This window comes from Pseudoliparis swirei, chromosome 9, assembly GCF_029220125.1.
Source record: "Pseudoliparis swirei isolate HS2019 ecotype Mariana Trench chromosome 9, NWPU_hadal_v1, whole genome shotgun sequence".
Taxonomy (NCBI): domain Eukaryota; kingdom Metazoa; phylum Chordata; class Actinopteri; order Perciformes; family Liparidae; genus Pseudoliparis; species Pseudoliparis swirei.
In genome coordinates, this window is record NC_079396.1 from 11,703,585 (window position 1) to 11,725,600 (window position 22,016).

At 42.7% G+C, this 22,016-nt stretch overlaps 1 protein-coding gene across 2 annotated transcripts; it reads left to right on the top strand.

Moving 5' to 3' along the window:
- The first annotated feature begins 611 nt into the window (after positions 1-611).
- Positions 612-2,924, top strand: her9 (hairy-related 9). Of its 2 annotated transcripts, none has more exons than XM_056423149.1 (4): positions 612-1,286; positions 1,454-1,549; positions 1,655-1,742; positions 1,871-2,924. In XM_056423149.1, exons 1-4 carry the CDS (start codon positions 1,179-1,181, stop codon positions 2,449-2,451), a joined length of 873 nt encoding a protein of 290 aa, XP_056279124.1. In that variant the 5' UTR covers positions 612-1,178; the 3' UTR covers positions 2,452-2,924. The 2 variants fall into 2 exon arrangements, with proteins under 2 accessions (XP_056279124.1, XP_056279123.1); XM_056423148.1 differs by having other exon boundaries at positions 617-1,286; positions 1,868-2,924.
- Positions 2,925-22,016: the final 19,092 nt, after the last annotated feature.

The following is a 22,016-nucleotide window of genomic DNA, read 5'->3' on the forward strand; positions in this document are numbered from 1 at the left end:
CGGACAGATGTGCCCCCCTCTCCTCCTCCTCCTCCTCCGCCTCCTCCTCTTCCCCTTTGAGCGGCTTCCGCGCCGGGATGATTGACATGGAGCTGCTCCCCCAGCCAATCAGACTGCACTCTGCTTTATTTGCATAGCGATGCCGCCTGCCATTGGCTCTGTGCGTGCTACTGCAAACCGCCTCGCGTGCCATTACCGACGTCTCCTCCGTGGAGGCGCACGAGGAGTCTTAAAAGTAGATAATGCGTATTGGTTTTCATGCAGGGCCAATAAATTGTTTATGCGCGACAACATCCATCTATTGACTTAGTTGTTGCTATTAGTTGTTAAACTTAGAAAAGAGAGCACGTTCCAACATAATGTTGGATTTACGTGCACACACACACACACACACACACACACACACACACACACACACACACACACATCACACCACTCATATAAATATAAAATGTACTTTCTTTTGTCAGAAGCATGAATCAATTTGCATTCATAAAAAAAGTGAAACAATTCATCTTTATAAACACAAGTATATGATATACACTGTGACTTACTCAATACAGACTCTACATTCTTCCCGTATACACACACACACACACACACACACACACACACACGCACACGCACACACACAACGAGCTGAAGCCTCTAACGTGTTTGACGCGCACGCAGCAGAGTTGGAAGCAAACATCCAGCGCATTCCCTCCCTTATCACTTCAGAGCCCTGCCGCTGCTGCTCGCTCCGCTTTGTTGTTTGTCCCTGCAGGGCTGATTGAGCAGCGCGTGACTGACGGCCCGCGGGGCTGCTGTCCAATCAGCGGTCTGCCCCGCGCCCAATGGGTGAGTCCTCTCTGCTATTGGCTGAGGCGAGTGTGGGAAAGAATGCAGAGAGGGTTTCACACGAACTGGGAGCACGCGAGCCGTCTATAAGTACCGCCTCGGCGTGTGTCGGCGGCAGAAGCGGACACTCGCCCCGTACGGTGCAGCGCGCGCTCGTGAACTCAGATGACAGCTCGGCGATAACAAGGCGACGTAACGCAAACTAATCGGCGGGACTGTGAGGCATCTCGTACATGTCCTGCAGCTGCTTTACGCAAACGTTCAACGTTTTCCTTTCCCCCCCCCCGGAGCTTTGAAGAGGATTTACTTCTTGACGCTTTTACCCGCTTTGGTCCACGATGCCAGCTGACACTATGGAGAAGCAGACGGCGTCCCCCATCGCTGGTGCCCCTGCAAACGGAACACACACACCGGACAAGCCGAAGAATGCCAGCGAGCATAGAAAAGTAGGTTTATTTTCTATTTGTGGTTGTTCTTAAGTGAGAGCTTTGTCATGGTTATTGTTCGTATTGCAGTTAACTCGTTTGTTATAACATCACGTGCGCAGTGTGCAAATTTATATATGTGCACATGGAGATCAGGAGATTAATGAAGACTTGTTTATTCTTTGCAGTCATCCAAACCCATCATGGAAAAACGACGGAGAGCGAGAATAAACGAAAGCCTTGGGCAGCTCAAGACTCTCATCCTAGACGCACTTAAAAAAGATGTAAGTTGAGATCATGTTGATGCCTTTAACACCCATGTTGTGTTCATAGATCATTTCGTTTTCAATTGAATGTAAACTCAACTGTTGATGTCATGTCCTCTGCAGAGCTCCAGACACTCCAAGTTGGAGAAAGCAGATATCCTGGAAATGACAGTGAAGCACTTGAGGAACCTGCAGCGCGTACAGATGAGCGGTAAGTTCAATCAAATAGTGGATCAAGTGGATTAAAACTCCCCGCAGGAAAGCATTAGGAAGATGGAAAGTTGAGTCACAAGTGCGTCTCTAATATCCTATCTCTCTCCCTCCCTCTTTCCCCAGCAGCTCTCTCAGCAGATGCCACCGTCCTGAGCAAATACAGAGCCGGATTCAACGAGTGCATGAACGAGGTCACGCGCTTCCTGTCCACCTCAGAGGGGGTGAACACGGAGGTGAGGTCGAGGCTCCTCAACCACCTGTCCAGCTGCATGGGCCAGATGATGTCCCTAAGCTACCCGCAGCAGGCCGCGTCCCAGCAGGCGCATCTGGCTCAATCGCTCCATGTGCAGCTCCCATCCACACTGCCCCTCAACGCTGCTGCTATGTGCTCCAAACTCAGCCCCAGCGAGGCCCTCTCCCCCAAAGTCTTTGGTGGGTTTCAGCTTGTGCCCGCAACTGATGGACAGTTTGCGTTTTTGATCCCGAACCCGGCCTTCGCCTCCGCCACAGCGCCCGTCATCCCCCTTTACGCAAACGCAGGAGTGCCTGCTACGGTCAACGCCAGCCCGGTGCACAGAGGCTCGGCATCGACTGCAGCTTCACCAGTCCACGGCATGACGTCTTTCTCCGGGGGGTCTCAGGCGGTCAGTCCGGTCGGAGTGAGCGCCGGCTCGGAAGGCAACGAGCCTGTGTGGAGGCCTTGGTAGCGCGAGGGGCAAGAGACTCATGTCACATCAGTTTGCATTACGTTACCAGTTTAGAAATTTAACTGACTGCACATACAACTTTTGAGGGGATTGAACCTGTGACGTTTTCACTACAGGACCGTAACTCTAACCACTTAATGCCCCCCCCCCCCCCCCCCACACGGGGAAGTTTTCATTGTTTCGTTTTATGGAACAAGGGTTGCCTTACTTGGCACAAGTTTTTTTAAAAGATAATTTGTTATCTGATTCCAACATTTGGATTTCGGTTATAAATATGCTGTACTTGTGGAAGATTTATAGGATTTTTTTTTGTTATGAAGTACTTTTTATGAAAAGTTTTAGTTTTGTACAGATGTGTTATTGATTGTTATACCAAAGCTGTGTTTTATATTCTTTGTGGTTTTGTGTTTAAAAGAAAAAAATGAAGTTGGGTAATGGCCCATTGTTCAAATAAATTACTTTTCAGAAATGAATGTATTGTCTACAGCCTGTTTCTATCATCTCCACATTGCTTTATTATACTCTTTAAGAGTTGTATGGATCATAGTGTGTGGAGCCATGTTTAAAAGGCACATTTCATGCGTAAAAGGAACAGGAATATAACAGTTAAACAAACTCACAGTGATTACAGCTAAAGCCAAATCGAAGCTCCAATCTATCGATTATGTTCCCAATATGAACTCCATATCGATTAATCTATCAAGTTTTAAGTTGCCACCTTGTCACCAGTTTGGCGGGAGCTCCTTACATCTGGCCCGCTGGAGAATGGTCCAGCGGACAATGGGGGTGTATTTTTCTATTGCTATAAAGGTAATTAAAAGTTTGAAAGGGGTCTCATCCTGTATGCAGCGGGAGCTTTAAGAAGTCTTAAACCCTATTCATGAGCCTGGGAAATGTTCTCAGGGGTTAATGTCACTAACAGATTGCCTCAGTGAAAGGAGAATATGGAAGGATCCTCGCTTCCTTTTGTGTATCAATTGTTCAATTCCGCTCCCAGTGGGCCTACACCTTAATAAAGGAGAAAACGAGGGAACTTGGTTCAACTTTGTTTTGATGGCGGCGAAACTTGAGGAGGTCGGGGAAGATAAAGAAACGTAGTATGAATAATATTTTCAGCGATTATGACTTCCTCTTAAATTCACTGGCTTTCTCTCATAACGCAAAAAACTCACTGACAAGATCATTTGAATTGGCCTTTTATTTATACCCAGTCCGCGGCCACATATGGCCAGGCACTTTCCCCAGTGTATTAAAGGTTTCCCTTTCAACCCGCCCCCTCCCCTGCCTGTGTTTATCCCGGGTGTAAACCTATCTCTCTCCGGTGAGTGAGGTCCGGAACTGAGAGCCGTGTCTGTGCGCCGGGCGGCGTGGCGCTAGCCGTGTGTCAGCCACATGCAGTCAGCGGGCCCCTTTGCTCGGGATTAGGTTACCGCCTGTTGACCGCCGCGCAAACCCCCACAACATGGAATACTCCACCGGCGCGCGTTGCTGGCACAGGCCAACATGAAGTCGGGTTAAAAGTGTTTCTTTCGCCCTGGCCACCATGCACACACAAGATAAACATTCTCACTGCTTGTTTCAATTTAAATTATGAAGGGTTCAAATGTTAAGTCATGCAGAAATGGACAAATATGCCATATTCTGTCCTGCAACCCTTCCTGTACCAGTTGGACTGTCTTGTTTTTCGTTGCGTTCTCACTCCCCCGCTGAGAGCCACTGCCCTGCAGATGACACCGTCTGTAAATGGCACACTGAAACCTACCGCCAGTGATGCTTCAGCAGCTTCCTCATACTGAAACACCAGTTGGCAGCGTGTGTGGGTTCTGCGGTCTCGTCGACTGCCTTCGTATCTGAGTTAATGGCTCAGAGATGCCTTTGTGGAGCTGAGGTCGTGAGAACCGAGCGAACTAGTCCGCCTGCGGCCGGGCACAGCGCCAGCCAGTAAATCCCCGCTGGCAGGCCGGGTCGTGCAGCCGCTGCGGAGGTGAGGAGGCGAACACACACACGCGTGGCCGCCAAGAAGCGAGCCTGGTCCGGTGTGAATACGAGGGATCGTTGGAAGTTAACTATAGAGTCCATATATTTTGATATGGCAACGTGTTGCATGCTGTTAGACAGCCAGCTTCAAGCTGAGGAAGATGAATACATAACTATAGTCATACTGTTTGCACCGCATTACGGATAACCAAGCAAACACAGTAGACACGAGATTTAAAAAACGTCATAAAGAAAAAGGTAGGCTATAAGAAGAGAGAGAGAGAGAGAGAGAGAGAGAGAGAGAGAGAGAGAGGTTACAACACAAAGCATTGGAAAGAGTAATACAATATTAATAATTATAATTAGAAATAATGACACATAATGACACAGTATGTTTTCAGACTCATAGGCCTACCATTATACAGATGGAAGCTACTAGGGTAATTTAGACCGATACAGATCTGCGCTGGTTGGATTAGCAATGTCTGCTCCACCGGTGCCGGGACAACAATAGGCTATATATGACTTTAAAAATATATTCAGGAAATTCGTATATTAAGCATATATAGAAAGAAACAGGCGGGAATCCGTCTTCGCCGATGAAAAGGATTCCTATAGAGGACTGAATGTCCCTCGGGGATGTGCGCCATTACGTCCCTTGGGAGAAGCTGCTATTGAAGGGGGTCGGGGTCGTCCGAGGAGCCACAAATTATCATTCTCATTAGCGACTGAATGGAGAAACGCGCGCACAACGTTGCCGCCAAACGTTTATCGTCTGTTCTCCCTCCAAATTCCCGATTGCTATTGTTGCATTAGTTGCCTTGTTCAGCCACTTCGTGCTTTACAGTCACAGGGAGGGCTGCATCGTTCATGCTGCAGCACTCCGAGCGCACGAGGGGAGGCACACGTCTCTACCCCCGGGCTAATGAATCAACTGAGCTCATCAAATTAATAAACATATACATATTGACAGACTTTTGTTGATTTGAACTGAATTAAAAAAGGAAGTCGTGCAAGAGTTAACACACTTCCTATTTCTCTTCTTCTTATTGTTAAGATTATTGTCTCTCTTTCTAATTCCTTCTAACTGGTTGAAAACTTAAAAACTCTCCATTTTGCAGATTACCAGGAGATATATGCTCTATTAGATTATGACTATTCTCAATATCTCAGCAGATCACCTCAAGCACAAAGAGCCTTTTTGCTGTGAACAGTTGTCCCCTACACTGAACATGAATACAGTAAATACCCTGTTGCCCATGAGGATTGTTTGAGAGCTCTTCTGCTCTCACTTTCACACGGATGCCCGGCTATATTTGTTCCTCAATGTGAAGACGCTGCATCTATGAGGACATAAGGAAATGTTCTGCATGCTTTGGCCACAGGTTTTGCTCAGGGGAAAGGCGGGGCTGGAGCACGCATCAGGCATTAAGTGTTTTTATGTGTCAGAGGGCACTCCTCCTTGCACCTGTTTTTTTTAGAATCAGAGGGAGTGATATAGGGAGAGGCTTTGGAGCAGACAGACACATTGAGAGGAGTGAGACCTGATTAAAAGGTGTTGAAACTAGTCAAACTGCTTCCCTGAAGTGTGCGAGTTAACAGTGACTTCTGTGCAGGTGTTTGTTTTAAAAGGGCGTTGGAGAGTGGAGATTAGTCAGCAGATTGTTAGTGTCACTTCCCATTGGACTCCATGGCACTTTATTATCAGGTGTTCTCCTTTTTATGTTTTAGCCACACAAGCTTTCCTCCTCCCACCACTCGCTCTTTTTTGGCTCCCTCCACGCTTCGGTCCAGTCTCGGTATTTATAGCAAGGGACCACTTATCCCGGGACTGGGTGTGAGGTGTTGGGTGTGTGCAGACGGAGGAGGTGAGGCTCAGACGCAATGGGACGCGTCAAGCTTGATCAAATATCACAGGGTGCCGTGTTGATCCTTCGCTGCTTGTCCACAGAACGTATTTCCGAGGCCAGGTTTGGCTTTTCAGCCGCTTCTCCTGTTTCAAGGCGAGAGGCTTGTGGCCGACAGCCTTTGCAAATGGTGCAGATTCCACAAGAGAAAGTAAAGGGTCCTCTTGACAGGGCTAGAGGTCATCCTGCAGACTCCTCGGGGGCCTTGAAGGAGCTGGGTCTTTGAATGCGGACACATTTTATTTTTTATTTGTCTATTGACGGGGTCATCCCGGTCTTTGCCCTGCATCTGCCGCTCTATTTTAGCTCTGGGTCAGAGTTCAGCAGCACAAGTCTCAGAGGTAAATACTTCAATAATGAGGCCCTGTAATGTTGGGGATGTAAAAATGAAACAGCGAAGAGATGTTATAAGACTATGGACCTTGAGTAAAGACAAAATTAAGACAGTTTTCCATTTCCAAACGATTATCAGAGATAACACTAACGGTAAGAACAAATGCTTTGTGATTATGGGATATATCAATATAAGACTTGACTTATTGTTCTGCGTTATTTGTTAAAAGATTGTTCTTACTGGTGATTCATTAGACTGTTACTACTTTACACTCATACATGTTAATGTTTTCAGTTATAGAGGATATGACATACCTCCCATAAACAAATGTGTGTAAAACTAAACACATGTTCTATCATCAACATACACGATGCAGTGTTGAAGTCCACATTAAGCAAAAGTAATTAAAAACAATCAAAATCTCACATGATTAAGAATGGAGAATCATTTTCATTGCCGTTGTTCATATGAGTATTGATCGGTAATAAATGTGTCATTATCCTTTGATTTTAAATGAATCTAAATAGATAACTCAATACCACCACCTAGTGAACCCCCCCAGGACTGCATGCAACCGGGGGAGCGTGTGTTGGTGAGTGTGCCTGCGCGTGACTCACCCCGTGTCTCACCACATGCACAGACTTGTGCCCAATGTGACACTTGAAAACATCACGCGCGGTGTGATCTGACTCCAGTGCGTCTCTCCAAGATGCCGCCGCCTGTTGTTTTTGCGTGACTGTATTTCATCCTCTTCCTCTCCTTCTCTCTGTGTGTGTATGCGCGTGCGTGCGTACGTGCGTGCGTGTGTGTGGGTGTGTGTAAAGCAGTGGTCGCCAACCCGTCGATCGCGATCGACCGGTCGATCTCGGAGACGTTCCCTGTCGATCTCCAAAATAAAATGAAAATAAAATCAGAAACACATTATTCATACCTGCAAACTCATGAGGGGTGAAAAAGGTGACAACGGAGGGGGGGGGGGGGGGTGCAGGTGACTTTTTTTTTGTCACCACACCACATCCACGTTGTTTGAAGCCTCAAAGCTTTTCGAACCACAACTACAGTCATTTTATTGTTCTGACCACAAATCTAAATAATGATAAACAGTTTAAGAACAAAAGGTCCTCCGCTCTGACTCAGCCCTATAATGACAGTAATAACAAATATACATTGTCATTATATAATATATAATGACAATGTATTTGTTCCTCGTTCTCGAACATTTTCTGAAGTGTCTTCTGAAACGTTTTCTTCCTGACTGGAAGATCGACGTCAGAAAAGATCTCCGCCTGATTTTAATGAACGCCTGAAAACGGGTTCTCTGACAGCCGTGTTGTCAGCTGTGCTCCTGAAAGAGGGGAGCGTAGGACTACAGGTGAGGCGCAGGGGAAATGCAGAAAGACCTTTATTCATAACTTTACATATTACACAAGTTCAAAGTACAAGGACATACAACTACGTCATCAATAAATAAATGTTGTAATGCCTGTCCCTTAGTGTAAATGTTTACGTTACGGCATTAACAAATTACGCCTGCGCATGCGCAACTGCCGAGATTCTTGGCGACTTTCCAGGTCTTACCTCCGTGAGTTTGGCTTTTCTGCTGTTGTCCTTCAAAGCAAAAGCTCAACATTGAGCTTTTTTTCTTGTCTGATGGAGCAATCTGGTTTACTTGAAAGTGATTGCAATTGTATTTATTCTATTATTTGAAAAAGCACAGATGCAGGAGTCACAAATGGGGATCTCATATTTATTATAATTATTATTATTTAAATCTGAGGATGTCTGTAGAGCTGATGTGAACGTATTCACCAACGGGCTGACTTTAGAACCAGTCCCAGATGAGAAAACTTTCATGAATACCACATTTGCCCCGAAAAACCCGTCAGTGAAGTTGAGAAAATCACAAAATCAAAGACCAGGAGCTGGATTACTGACAGACAGCTCACAAACTGCCTCAGACTGTCTGTCTGTGTTTATGAACTAACTACAAGCTCACAGACAGAGTTCAGTCACATGCATCACACTGATTGGAGTCACATGACTTGATGGCATTATGATGAGAGCTGATCTTACACGAGTTGCACTGACTGATCATGTTGTCAGTGTCGTGTTGTAATGTAAATAAATACAACATTTATATTGGTCGTTCATCCAGCTGCTCATTGCAAATGTGTTTTTTCTTGTTCATATTGTGTGCGGTGAACAAATATCTTACTTTTTATATTGCACTTAAATTCTGTGTTCCTGGTCTCATCAATTTGAAAGCTGGACCAAAGTTTTTTGATTTCATTCAATTAGAATTAGGCCAAATAAAAAGCCTCAAGTCATAAATCTAATCTGGACAGTCCTTTTCTCTCAACGCCTCAATAGGTAGATCTTGCCGATCATGAAGGCGGAGGTCAGGGATCTTGGGTTCAAAAAGGTTGGTGACCACTGGTGTAAAGTATTCCATTTGTAATACTCCACTGAAAACCTCTGTTTCCCGTCCCTAACACTAAACTCTGTAGCTTGAAGCTGTCGCCACCTTGGATTCAAAACAATTACAATGGAGCTCAGGCTTTTGGCATCACCCATATACACAAACCTCTATTTAATTACACATATTATTGTTGTTGATTATACAGTTATCCCTTTACATTTATCACTCACGGCAATCTATGTTCATGAGCAACTTCCAAATGCAGGAAACTGAGATGCAAAACGTGTATGAAACCACGCCAGCAAATAGAAACTGTTTGTGCTTAAATTCTACTTTGTCTCTCTCTCTTCCATTGAGTCACTCTCTCTTTATGTGACAAAAAATGCAAAGTAAGCATTCTACACAATGTCCAATACTATTATTACAGGAAGATCACAGAAACTCCCTGTCTTGTATTCAGCGAATGAAATATTTGACAGAAGAATATTTTACACTTTGGGAGGTGTTGAAACGATGTATTTCCTGAGCACGGAGCTGAGTCCTGTGCTCCTCTCTGGAAGCGGACTGAGAGGTGGTGACAGCAGCACTGTTGCTGGAGCATTATCACTTTAGCACAGTAGAGAAGGGGGGGGCATTGTCCCCTAAACAGGATGTCCTGGTCTCACATACGCTTTATCCTTTGTGTGTGTCTCTGTCTGTGGACATCGGGGCAAAGCCTTGAAGCAGATGGGACAGGGATTGGAAAAGGTGCCATCAACATTAACATTAAACATTCAAATGTAGGGATCGTCCTTCCTCTACCATGTCAGTAGATCAGATTGTTTTTTTCACATGACTTTTGGCACGAAATGCCAAGGCACTATGAGCGTAGGCGCTGAGAGCATGCGTGTCATTGTGTGTTTGCTCTGCGTGTGGCAGGGCGTTGGAGTTATGAGATGAGCCCTTGTCTTTTTCTTTTCTTTTTCTTTCTTCTTCTCTCTCTGCCTCTTTTCATGCCCTGGGAAGGTAAACACTCATCCTCTTTGCTCGTGTTTTTCTTATGGTAACTGTTCAACAGTGTGTGCTCCACTCGTGGTTTTATTGCCTTGATTGTCATGCAAGAGGCGAGGGAGCCAAGTGTCAATAAGTGGATGGCCTCACTCCAAACAAATGCGCCCGGAGGATGGGCAAAGAGAGCTGAGAATACAGCTGGGTACACACATGCACACACACGCACAAGCACACGCACTGCCCCCCCCCCCACACACACACAGACACACACTAAGGCCCAACTGCCTGTGGAGACATTTAAACGTCATTCAAACAAGATATATTAGGCCAAACACTGATCAAGTGGCTATAATTTCCATTTATTTTAAATCCCTATGGGACGTAACACTTTAGTTAAATGTCTAGATGACACTTTTACACCTATTGGAAACTAACGTAACAGTTTTTAAACTCTGTTTAAGAAGCACAGATACTGTACCTTTATAGTCTTTCTTTACACACTGTATTCATAATAAACCAGACTTGTAGAGGAGAAACAAAACCCTCTGGAATACAACAATCCACAAGCCCTTAATCTACACCATATGCATCTTTCTTTTATTCAAACATATATTGTTACACAGTGTTAAGGACTGACCATACCGGTAGCTACAGCTGGATTGGATGTTAGTCGTAGACGGATCTGGTTCAGCTATTGTTAAGTGGATCATTATACACTACCACGTTCCAAGTTTAAGAAAAATACTGTTGAGAAATCACGTGTTAGTTTGAATAATACAACTGACATAACAGGAAATGTTCAAACACATCATTTATCCTCACTTTCAAACTAGCCTGCAGACATCAGTCACCCCGCTGTCATCCCCTTATCTCCGTAACAAACAGCTTTCCAGTGGTGCTTGGCAATGGGCTGACAGAAGGTAAACACTGCCGCTGCAGCCGCTGCGTGCGTCTCTCTCTCTGCTGGCGGTGATCGCTCCGGGATGGATCCTCTTCCGTCCTGCACTCATCTCCATGTTCTAAGTAACCGGGCCTCATGATGAATACATGGAGCCTTGATAAGATTAGCACGGGACCAAACACACACACACACACACACACACACACGGGGCACTGTCTGGCATGTTATTCTCAGTTGCAGCCCATTCACGGGGGAATCCCTCCCTCCGTGAGAATCTGGCCGTGTGTCTCTCACCGACACTCCTCACGTCTCTTGGATCATTTGGAAGGCTTCGGAGGGATGCTCCATTTGTTTTCCTTGTGTCTGACTCGTCAAAGAAAGCTTGTTCACAAGAACTATACTTTCCACTTTTCCACTTGATTGATCTTGTTTTGAGAATCACCACACAACCAAATAGAACAGAAATAAACATAAAAGATAAAGATGTTCTGGGCAAATGAGCACTCCTCTTGATGCATGCACTCTTTGCTTCTATACAGCTATTCTTTGCACACACGCAGCTACCACCTCCTTGTTTTTTACCAAAAAAATCCACCTTTAGCTCGACTGTAACTACATATGTGATTATGTAATCAGTAGAGAATATTTGAAAGAAATGTTTCAGTGAGGAAAATGGATTCAAAAGTAATCTAATATGTATCTTAATTGTTTCTGCCTGTTATAATTAACCAGCAATTTCATTAAACATAACGTATCTCACCTCTTTGTCTTTTAATATTAATAAGTGTCAGTAATTAGTATAGTTATTTAGTATTTATGGTTCTGGCATCCCTTGGTACCACATTCTTCTGTATTGCTCCCCTCATCTCCACCAATGAAAACGTCCCGGATGTCTATTCACTGTTCTAAAGCAACAGGGATGCTCCTTTATTTAAACTACTTAAAGTGACTGAATCAACCACATAGTTGTTCATAAGAAATTATGAATAAAATCATTTATTAATGGTTTGATAAAAAGGAAACATGTTGGTGTCTCTTTCTCAGAACTCTAGTAGGCGGATCAGCCTAATGTGAGCGTTAACGTCTATCTGTTAGTGTGTGTGTGTGAGTGTGTGTGTGTGTGTGTGTGTGTGTGTGGGGTGTGTGTGTATGTGTGTGTAGGTGTGTGTGTGTGTGTGTGTGTGTGTGAGATGACGGCTACCCCCTGCAGTGTCGCCCTGCGTTGACTGACAGCACCAGTGCGGCTGTACAATAGCTGATCTTTGCTCGGTGTCTGACTGTATAAACACAGAGTGGGATGGCTCCCTCATGCAGAACTCCAGTATTGATCACTTCAGCGAGATCCCACAGCCGCACTCATTGTCCTCGTCCCTTTTCTCTCCTGCCAATCAATAGCTCTTTGTGTTGATTTTTACCCATTGACAAATCACTCTGCTCCACTGCCTTTGTTAAGCTGTCAATCAAGCGGAAGGTATCGCCTTATTTCATCCTCATTCAGTCCATAGTTTCATACTCTAAGTGGGTATTAAATGGCAGGAATGGTTTGATGACTGAAAATATAAATGTGTGGACGTTTATATTTTTTGAGAAAATGGTGGTGGTAAAAAGGTGACAAGTGTATACATATGCATACGCTGTAAACTGTACCATTTACAGGATGAACGTCACGCATTTGAAAAGTCAGTCGTAAGTTTCCACGACTACAATGCTACATGCTATTCCTGCATGTAGCCTACAAGATCCAAACCTTCCCCAACCAAGCAAGCTGCAAATTAATTGCCATTATACCTTCATCTTCTCTCTCTGACAATGCCAGCACCCATCAAGCTGTCAGCAAATCAGAGTCCTGTGAGTCATTAACCCCATTGTTTAAATGAGTGATCTCTGTTCGCGAGAATGTGACATGAGGTCTGATGAAGTCGGCCACAGAGTGAGATTCACCAGTGAAATAGGCACACTCCTCAGCCGCAGAGAGCGAGATGAGTCTGTCTGATGAACCTGTTCTTATGATTCTATTGTCTTGGAACTTTGTGAGAAGCCACTGTGATGTCAGTCATTCAAACTGATTTTTCTTCTACAGGAATAATCCACAAGCGCTTTCTAGCAGAAGCAAACTTTTGTTTGGATGATGCAAAGTCCATCTTTTCTTAACCTTTAAAAAGGTTGGACACAATGCAAACTACAATCTTGGTTTTGCCTCTTACAGTATGTCCTTACATCTACTCATTTGTTTTCCCAATTACATTTAGCAAGGAAAACTAATGGCCAATTGGGTGTCGTGCACTGGCTTCATGAAACACATATCAGAGTACTTACTCTGGCACTGTAAATTGTTGAGTTCCTTCAATATTGGCCAGATCCCTATGTATGAATGCATTTACTTTCATCCAAATGGTAGTTCAGCTTTTATAAACCATGTTTGCTACACCCTGAAATGTTGGATACCAAGTAGGCCATCCACACAGCGAAGAAGGAATGCCATTACATCTGAACAAAGCTTTAATACATGTTATCATTGTTTATATTTATGTATTTTTTACATCGAAAAAACCAACATATATTTACATTTGTGAACACCCCCGCCCTCAACATCTCATTCAAGGAACACATAATTAAATCAATACCTTTTAACAAGAGGTTTAGTCCTTTTTTATAGGTGTTTATCTGTTTAATCAATTTCACTCACCAATTCCCACCAGATTATTTTCCAGGAATTTCATAAAAGTGTCCCAAACTTTGCTGGATTTATCTGATTTGATTTCCCTCTAACTACATGGGATTATTTCTTGTCAACATCGTGTTTAAATTAACAAAACTTCATGACACTGAAATCAGATTTGTGTTGTGCGTCAGACTACGGCCATTGTTTGGAACAAAATGAACACGTGACTTAACCTGCTGAATATCTGCCTCCACTGTCATGGATTGGTTTCTGCTTATTAAAACACTAGAGCTTGATAACAGGTGTGACCTGTAGTACATTGCCTCTGGGTATCATACTTTTAATATATTTTGCCATTCTCTAGATAGGTTTGTCTCATTGTGGAAGCAGGTTGTGGAAGCAACTCTCTGATGCCTCAGTCTTCCTATATTGTCTGGGACGATTCCGAGTCGGGAGAGGCTTATTGTTTGGATGTCTTTGTAGTGTACGTCTATTGCTGCAGAATGTGGGGGTTTCCTGCCTCGCGGGTATTTTTAGATCTCTGTGTGAATACAAGGGAGCTCTGCATAATGCTGTGCAGTGTGGGGTCTACGGGTGGGGGGTGTTCACCCGTGCACATGGGTCTGCTCATGAGATCACAGAGGGATCGTGTGTGTGCGTGTGCGTGTGTGTGTGTGTGTGGTTTGGAAGCCGTGGAGGGTATTTTTTGTGAAAAATCATATCCATGCCATACGAAACGAGGATCAGGCTCATCAAGCCAAATGCTCTACAGACAGAAGCATCATGCTCAATGGCTCGCTGATTGAGGCGGATGCGCCGCCTGTGTTTCATTTGAAATTTCACGGTGTATTTACTTTCTGTTTCCGCTTTGACAGCTCCTGAGTGGCCTGCCGAGTGTCGGTTAAAAACAGGTCTGGACTGGACACTGCTTGTTTGCTGAAGTGTTTCGAGGGGGCTTCTCCGGGTCACCTGGAGGTCTTTGACCTCCCAGGGTAATGTTCTCCTGTGTGACAGCGGTCAATGGAGGCGTCCATGCAGGGGACAGCCAGGCGGATGGCTGGGGTGAAATCAGGGAATAGAGAGGTCACATCCAGAAGGACCTGTCACCTCGGGCTCAAACCAAGTGAGATCTCCTTCCGGGTCTCACTCACAACTCGTCACCTTAGCTGACATCTTGTGACAATTTGGCTTGACCTATCTTGTCTATATATCAGAGCTGCCAACTTTTCAAAAAACCTTGGAGTGAGATTTTGTCGGGGGTGACCAACATTTTGCCGCGCACGCAGCCACACACGTTGGTGGCTCAAATATCAGGACATTTGAATTAATGTGGCGTTGTACCCATGTTGTCCCCATGTTGTACCCATGTTGTACCCATGTTGTCCCCATGTTGTACCCATGTTGTACCCATGTTGTACCCATGTTGTACCCGGCATTCTGGCCTGGCAAAGGTCTTTTACGAGGCATCTTTGCTACCTTAAAGAATAAAAATGTTTTTTAATAACTCTACGCTCATTTACAAAAACATGCCTAATTCTATTGCACAAATGTCCTGTCTTTATGTTAAATTCTTTATAATACATCTTACTTGTTCAAAGTGCTGTTTGGAAAATTGTTGAGAGGGTCCTTTTCCTAGGCCTGCAAATAAAGTGATAAATGCTATGTGGGCAGCCTTAATAAACAATGCTCTGATGTGTTGAGCATGCAGGATACCAAGAGGTTAACACGATGCTCTCCTGCTGCTCCTTATGACAGCTGAGTTTACATCACCACACAAAATCACACGCACAAACACAACACATTATTTCAAGATTTAAAGTTTAAGAGAGTGAGAACTTAATTGAACCACATGTCATTAACAGGGCTCTTAAGTTTTGAAGACAGGCAAGAGTGACATATCTATCCAGGATGCTTTATTTTCATTGGTTGCTGGATGAAATCTTACCCAGATACAACAGATACGTTTTTTTCTGATTGGCTATTGTGTAGCCCCTTTCTTTTTTTTTGATTGACTGATATGTGGCACCTCACAGCAGAACTCCAGGGGAGCGCTTGATTCCTCCACGGTGAGGGCAGCGCGGCTCATGTTTGCGTGCTGCGGCACATTAAAACATTAAATAGCCGAGAGCTGTTAATTAACGGGTCTAAGGCCTGAGCTATAAACTGTGATGTCCTCAAAGTTTTTATTTTGACCAACAATACAAAACCAAATAATTAATTTCCTACAATGTCAGAGAAAAGCCGAAACCTTGAGATGCTATAGCCAAAGAGTGATTGATAGTATTGCTTTATACTATCATATACTATTTATTGCTTTCCTTAAATATAATCTATGAACTTCTGATGATCTAATCAAGTAATCAATGAATAATTTCAGCTCTAATAATGATAATATTGAGCTCTCAGCATGCTTGGATGTTATGTCTTTAATGATAAGTGCGTTTTTTAAATTAATGTCCCATACTTTTATTCAACATCATATCACCTGAATGAATTAGAGGAATTCTTTCCATGTTTCTAGAAGAAGAGCATGCTGGATTTGAGAATGTGACCTGAGGCCCCCTCTCCCCACCATACAAGGCCTATAATGACATCATCACATATTTCAGTGGTGAGTAATGAAACAGGTCAGCTTTTAAATGTCTTGTTCACACACTGCGTATCTTTCCTAATGGAAGTAGGCCTCTTCCACGCACACGCCTGTTCTCTGAGGGTTTTCCCCGAGAACATGTTGGCAGGTCTGAGTTGATGTCCCAGTGCTGATTATCTTTATCTGGTATCGTAGAACCAGCAGATCATTATTTAATCATAACTGACATCTCTCTACTTTGGCAAGAAACCCATAAACTTAGATAAACATAAACAATCTAAGTTGTAAAATAATTTACTTTCGTAAACTAACTTTAAAAATACAACTTGTACTCATTTTGTTTCCATTTGTATGGTTTGAATATGACATCTATACAATACCATGATTTGTATTTAATTTAAACTGAATGTGTATTAACAGTATTGATTGCATTGCATTATGTTTGTGCTTGGTCTCTTTTTTTCAGTAGATTGGATCAAGTTGCACATTACTCCTTGAAGTTGAAGGAGTTGGCGGTTTCAGCCATTTATCCATTACCTTTTACTATTTAAACTTTTCTGCTTGCCTTCCAACTACTTTTTTGCAGCACACAATGTTAAGGTGCCAAAACTGACTGGTGACAAGCACTGTGTCGTATAAACAGTGCTTATACTATACAAAGAATATACCATTTAAAACATATAGTATGAGATTATCTTACATTTTTTTCCATATTAAATAACAAGATTCTAATAAATTATTATTTTCAAGGTGGACAGTTTCCCAACCTTTGCACTTTGAAACAGGAACATGTTGAAGCACAACTTGTTTAATTGTTCCAAATTCTGTATCAACAATTATAATACAAGTATTTCCTCAAATAGCCTTAGAAATAACATTCTTGAGCAGAAATAAGTTCCTTACAATGGAAGTAGTACGTTAAATCCAGCAGCAACGTTTTGGGTCAGTAGAAAATACTGAAAATACTGAAAATACTGACATATACTTCATTCTATTATGTCTTTGAGTTAATGCTTTTTCAACTTAAACAAAAAGAGGGGCCTTTAACGTCCGTATTAATGTAGAAGCAGGTGGTAAAGAAGCCTTTGTTAATCACTTAATGATGAATTCCCCCCACTTTACATGGTGGCTTTTTCACCAGCCGTTTGCTTCTTGGACTGTGGAAACTTTATAAAAAGTTTATCTTACCATGAAATGAGTAAGCACGGATAAATGGCTGCTGTGGGGTTTTGTCCTTCAATGCAGTCCGCCTATTGGGGGTCCACCGACTGGGCAGGTTTGGACCATATGTCATCATTCCGACCCTTTGTGTGGGCGTGTCTCTGTGGCAACCGCATCAGCTGAGGCCATTGTGTGCCGGGATTCAATGGCCCATATATTCATTGCAGGGCGAGTGTGGGCCCCGCAACAGAAACAAATTGATACATACAAGCCCCAGCCCCATTTGGCTCGCATGACACATTTCAAACAGACAAAAAAAGGACATTTTAGTCTGTTGAAAATCTTGAGAAAAGCTTGGTCGCCATAGTGACTTGGCAATAAAAGCGGCCATGGGCCATTAAACTCCAATCAGATGTAAATTTGGGCTGCCCCCAGGCCCACGGACGGAAAGCCCCCTTCACACAGCAGACACAAATTAAACAGTTTGTTTGCCAATTCACATGTCATTTTAATGGGTTTTTATTCGTTTGCCCTTTGTTTAAATGAAGAGAATTACAAACCGTCATTGATTTATAATATCGGACCACTTCAGCTGTCTGCAAATCTATTCATTACTGACTCTGATTCAGATGGTTAAAGAAGATAAAGAACACTTTAAAAATGTGTGAAACGTTGAACCAATCAATGACCTCGATATCTATGACAGACCAGTTGTATTTTGTATGTATTGTATGATGAACAAGTAATAATTGATTTTTGCTTTTTATCAAAATGTCAATATGCCTGGACCACAGATGACCTTTTTCTCAAATTTCCATTAATTCAATTTCCTGTCCAGGTCCACCAATGTCCTCTGCCCTGTCAGCTGTTTTAAATACTGTAAACATGACATGAGTGAGGGCCTCACGTGCAAATAGATTTTTTTTCTCCATAAAAATGCCCTCAACACAGGAAACATGATTTATGGAAAACAAGGAACCATTGGGTGACACCGTCTCCAGGACAGGAAGCAACGTGCCCATGCGATTGGGCAGAGAAAATATTTTGCTTGACTTGATGGCTGGGGATTTGTCCGAGCCGGTCATGCCACTAGATTTGGTTCGAGGTCTCGTGCGGCGTTTAGTGTTGTTGTAAGAATCAGGTTTCACAATGCCTGGGATCTGTGAAAGTACAGGCCAACAAAGGGGTACAAGGTCTACAGGATAAGTGTCCAGAATGAACTCTGCTACTGATTGTTTATTATCATTATTAACAATCATTAGGAGGGGCGGATTCCTCTATTCTGTAATCACTAGAAGTTGGTAGCTGAGCAAATGATCTGCCATTTGAAAAACAGTCCCTTTGCCCTTCATCCAATGCAATTCGGCTTTAGAGCCAATTATTCCACTGAGACGGCCACCTGTTTCTTCACCGAAAAAATCAAATTTCTACTGGACAAAGAGGGTGTTGTTGGAGTTGTGTATCTTGATCTCAAGAAGGCATTTGACACTGTAAATCATAGTATTCTTTTGTCCAAATTGCACAGTTACTACTTCTCCTCAGGTACACTTAAATGGATGGAATCATATTTGCTAAATAGGTCACAGTCTGTCCAAATTCAAAAACATCAATCCGCTGCCCTCCGCTTGTCCACAGGTGTCCCACAAGGATCTGTCCTGGGCCCATTATTATTTTCCTTATATATTAATGATCTGCCATCAGTTTGTCCTCATTCCAATTTTCAAATGTATGCTGATGACACCGTCATTTATTTGCATGGCAGCAATTTGGGAGATGTAGCAAAAGAACTCACTACATCCATGGCTAATGTGGTTAACTCAATATATCCCAAACTGTGTGTATGTTTTTTACCAAAAGAAACTGATAGTGTAGAACCGGATGTTTTTGTATCTGGGGAGAGGCTAAAGGTTGTATCTGAATACAAGTACCTGGGAGTACTTTTTGATTCTAATTTGTCTTTCAAATCACAGGTGAAAAAAGTTTGTAATCGGGTAAAATTCAATCTCTCCAATTTCTGATTCTCGCGCAACTACATGTCAACAGAGGCAGCTAAAACATTCATGCATTCAATGGTTATTTCCCACATCACCTACTGTTTAACAACCTGGTCACATGCTAGTGCCACTACGCTCAAACCATTACAGTCATTATACAAGCGTACGCTCAAAACTCTTGATAAAAAAAAAGTTCTGTCACATCACTGTCCTATACAAAAAAAATACAACTTGCTTAGTTGGGATAACTTGATTAAATATGTGCACATCTGTCTGATGTACAAAATCATACATTGATTAACCTCTCCTCCTCTCAAACAATTTGTCCCCACACAAACTGGATATCGGCAAACAAGAGGTGCAGCGAGAGGGGATTGTATCATCCCTCTCAGGAAAAGTACTTTCAGTCATGCTGCTTTCTCAGTACAAGCAGCAGTTGACTGGAACTACATTCCAGTATCTATCAGAGTGCTACAATCATTCAACTCTTTTAAAGCGGAAACAAAGAAATGGTACATTACTACCCAGCTCTGTCAGCACTAGACTGTAACGGCTCCGACCTCCTCCATCTGTCCAGGTTGGACTTTCATTTTGTCCGTCTGTCAGTTGTTGTCTATCTGACTGTTGTCCGGTCTCTGTTTGTCTTGACTTGCTGGTCGGCCGTTTACTCCACCTGCGTGTCTTCTCTTGTCGTTCACCTGTTTGCAGTTATATATCACATTTAGTCTGTATGCTTTTACGTTGTATCTCTGACATTATGTTTTTATTCTGTCCATTTTAACATTGTTCTCCCTTATTTTATTTGCTTTTTCTGTAGATTGTATTTGTAATCTTATGTTTTTAGGTTTGTTCTTAACATCAGCAACATTGGGACTACAGATGAAAAATAGCCTCTTGGCTAACTCTGGCACATTTACTGCAATGTTTTTATCAATGTGCACTGTCCCTTATTAAATAAACCATTTTAAAAAATGAATTAAAAAAACTATTTAATACATATAGCCGTAAGAAATATGAAACAACAAAACTGATTCATATCTGTATAAAACTGTAATTATGTGCAATAATACACAAACTTACTTGCAATTATTCCTGCAATCAGTGTTGAAAAACAAGCGCAGGAGTTGCAGTGTCACAGAGATTCAAACGAGACAGGGTTACTTTGATGAACTAGGATTATCTATACAAAGTTATCTCAATTAATTTGATGATGGACTGAGCAATACACACACAGCTGATTCAAACAAGTGACATGTAATCTCACATCTTCAGTATTTAAAGCTGGCCAATACACTTCCTGTTGCTCCACTATATAGGTTTATGTAAGAACAGGGCCGCAACTGCTGCCGACGTCAATGAGAAACGAGTGTGTGGCCCTGTTGTCCTGTCCCTCTTCATGCGGCTGCAACCTCGTCTTCCCTCTGGCCTCATACAGTAAGACTGCTCTGTTATGACAACGCCGGACAGGCAGAGCGCAGCAGGAGCTTCCACTGGCTCTGGACCAAGCTGACCTGGGACCTGACATTACAGGATAGCTGCAGCCTCCCCATTGCTAGCTCTTTGTTGCGCAGTGCGGCTAACGATGCGCTGTCTGTCGGCTGTGGTGTCTTCCACGCGGACAGGGTGAATGCTAATTTGACAGAGGGATGATTAACGACAGCAGCCACAGTAGCAAACGGCCTCATTTCATGTGTAATTGTTTCCAGTGTCCCACCTCCCAGAGAGATTTGACTGCTCTATTAACGAGTTATATCGCGTCTCGAGGGGATGTTACTGTGGCTCGGCAGCTCAACGGCTCAACTTCTTGTAAGCCAGAGAGGACCACATTATATACAGGACTGTCTCAGAAAATTAGAATATTGTGATAAAGTTCTTTATTTTCTGTAATGCAATTAAAAAAACAAAAATGTCATGCATTCTGGATTCATTACAAATCAACTGAAATATTGCAAGCCTTTTATTCTTTTAATATTGCTGATTATGGTTTACAGCTTAAGAAAACTCTAAAATCCTATCTCATAAAATTTTAATATTTCCTCAGACCAAGTAAAAAAAAAGATTTATAACAGCTGAGAGTTTGTCAAGGCTCAGGAAACCCTTGCAGGTGTTTCGAGTTAATTAGACAATTCAAGTGATTTGTTTAATACCCTACTAGTATACTTTTTCATGATATTCTAATATTTAGAGATAGGATATTTGAGTTTTCTTAAACTGTAAGCCATAATCAGCAATAAATCAGAATAAAAGGCTTGCAATATTTCAGTTGATTTGTAATGAATCCAGAATGCATGACATTTTTGTTTTTTTAATTGCATTACAGAAAATAAAGAACTTCATCACAATATTCTAATTTTCTGAGACAGTCCTGTATACATGTTTTTTAATGGACACCTTTTTAATTGAAGACACAAAACTTGATATTTGTTTTGAACTGTATTCCTTACCAAAATAAAATTACATGAAAATCAAAAGAACTTTTTAGAAACTATTCAAAATATTGTTCCTCACTCTGCGTCAGGACGATAGAGGCCACGTGGCCATGAGAGAGGCGAGGAGAAGTAGTGAAAAGGAGGCTGGATGGTGTACTGTCTGGCTGTCTGGTGTCCACACAGAGCTGCGTCTTGTCCACT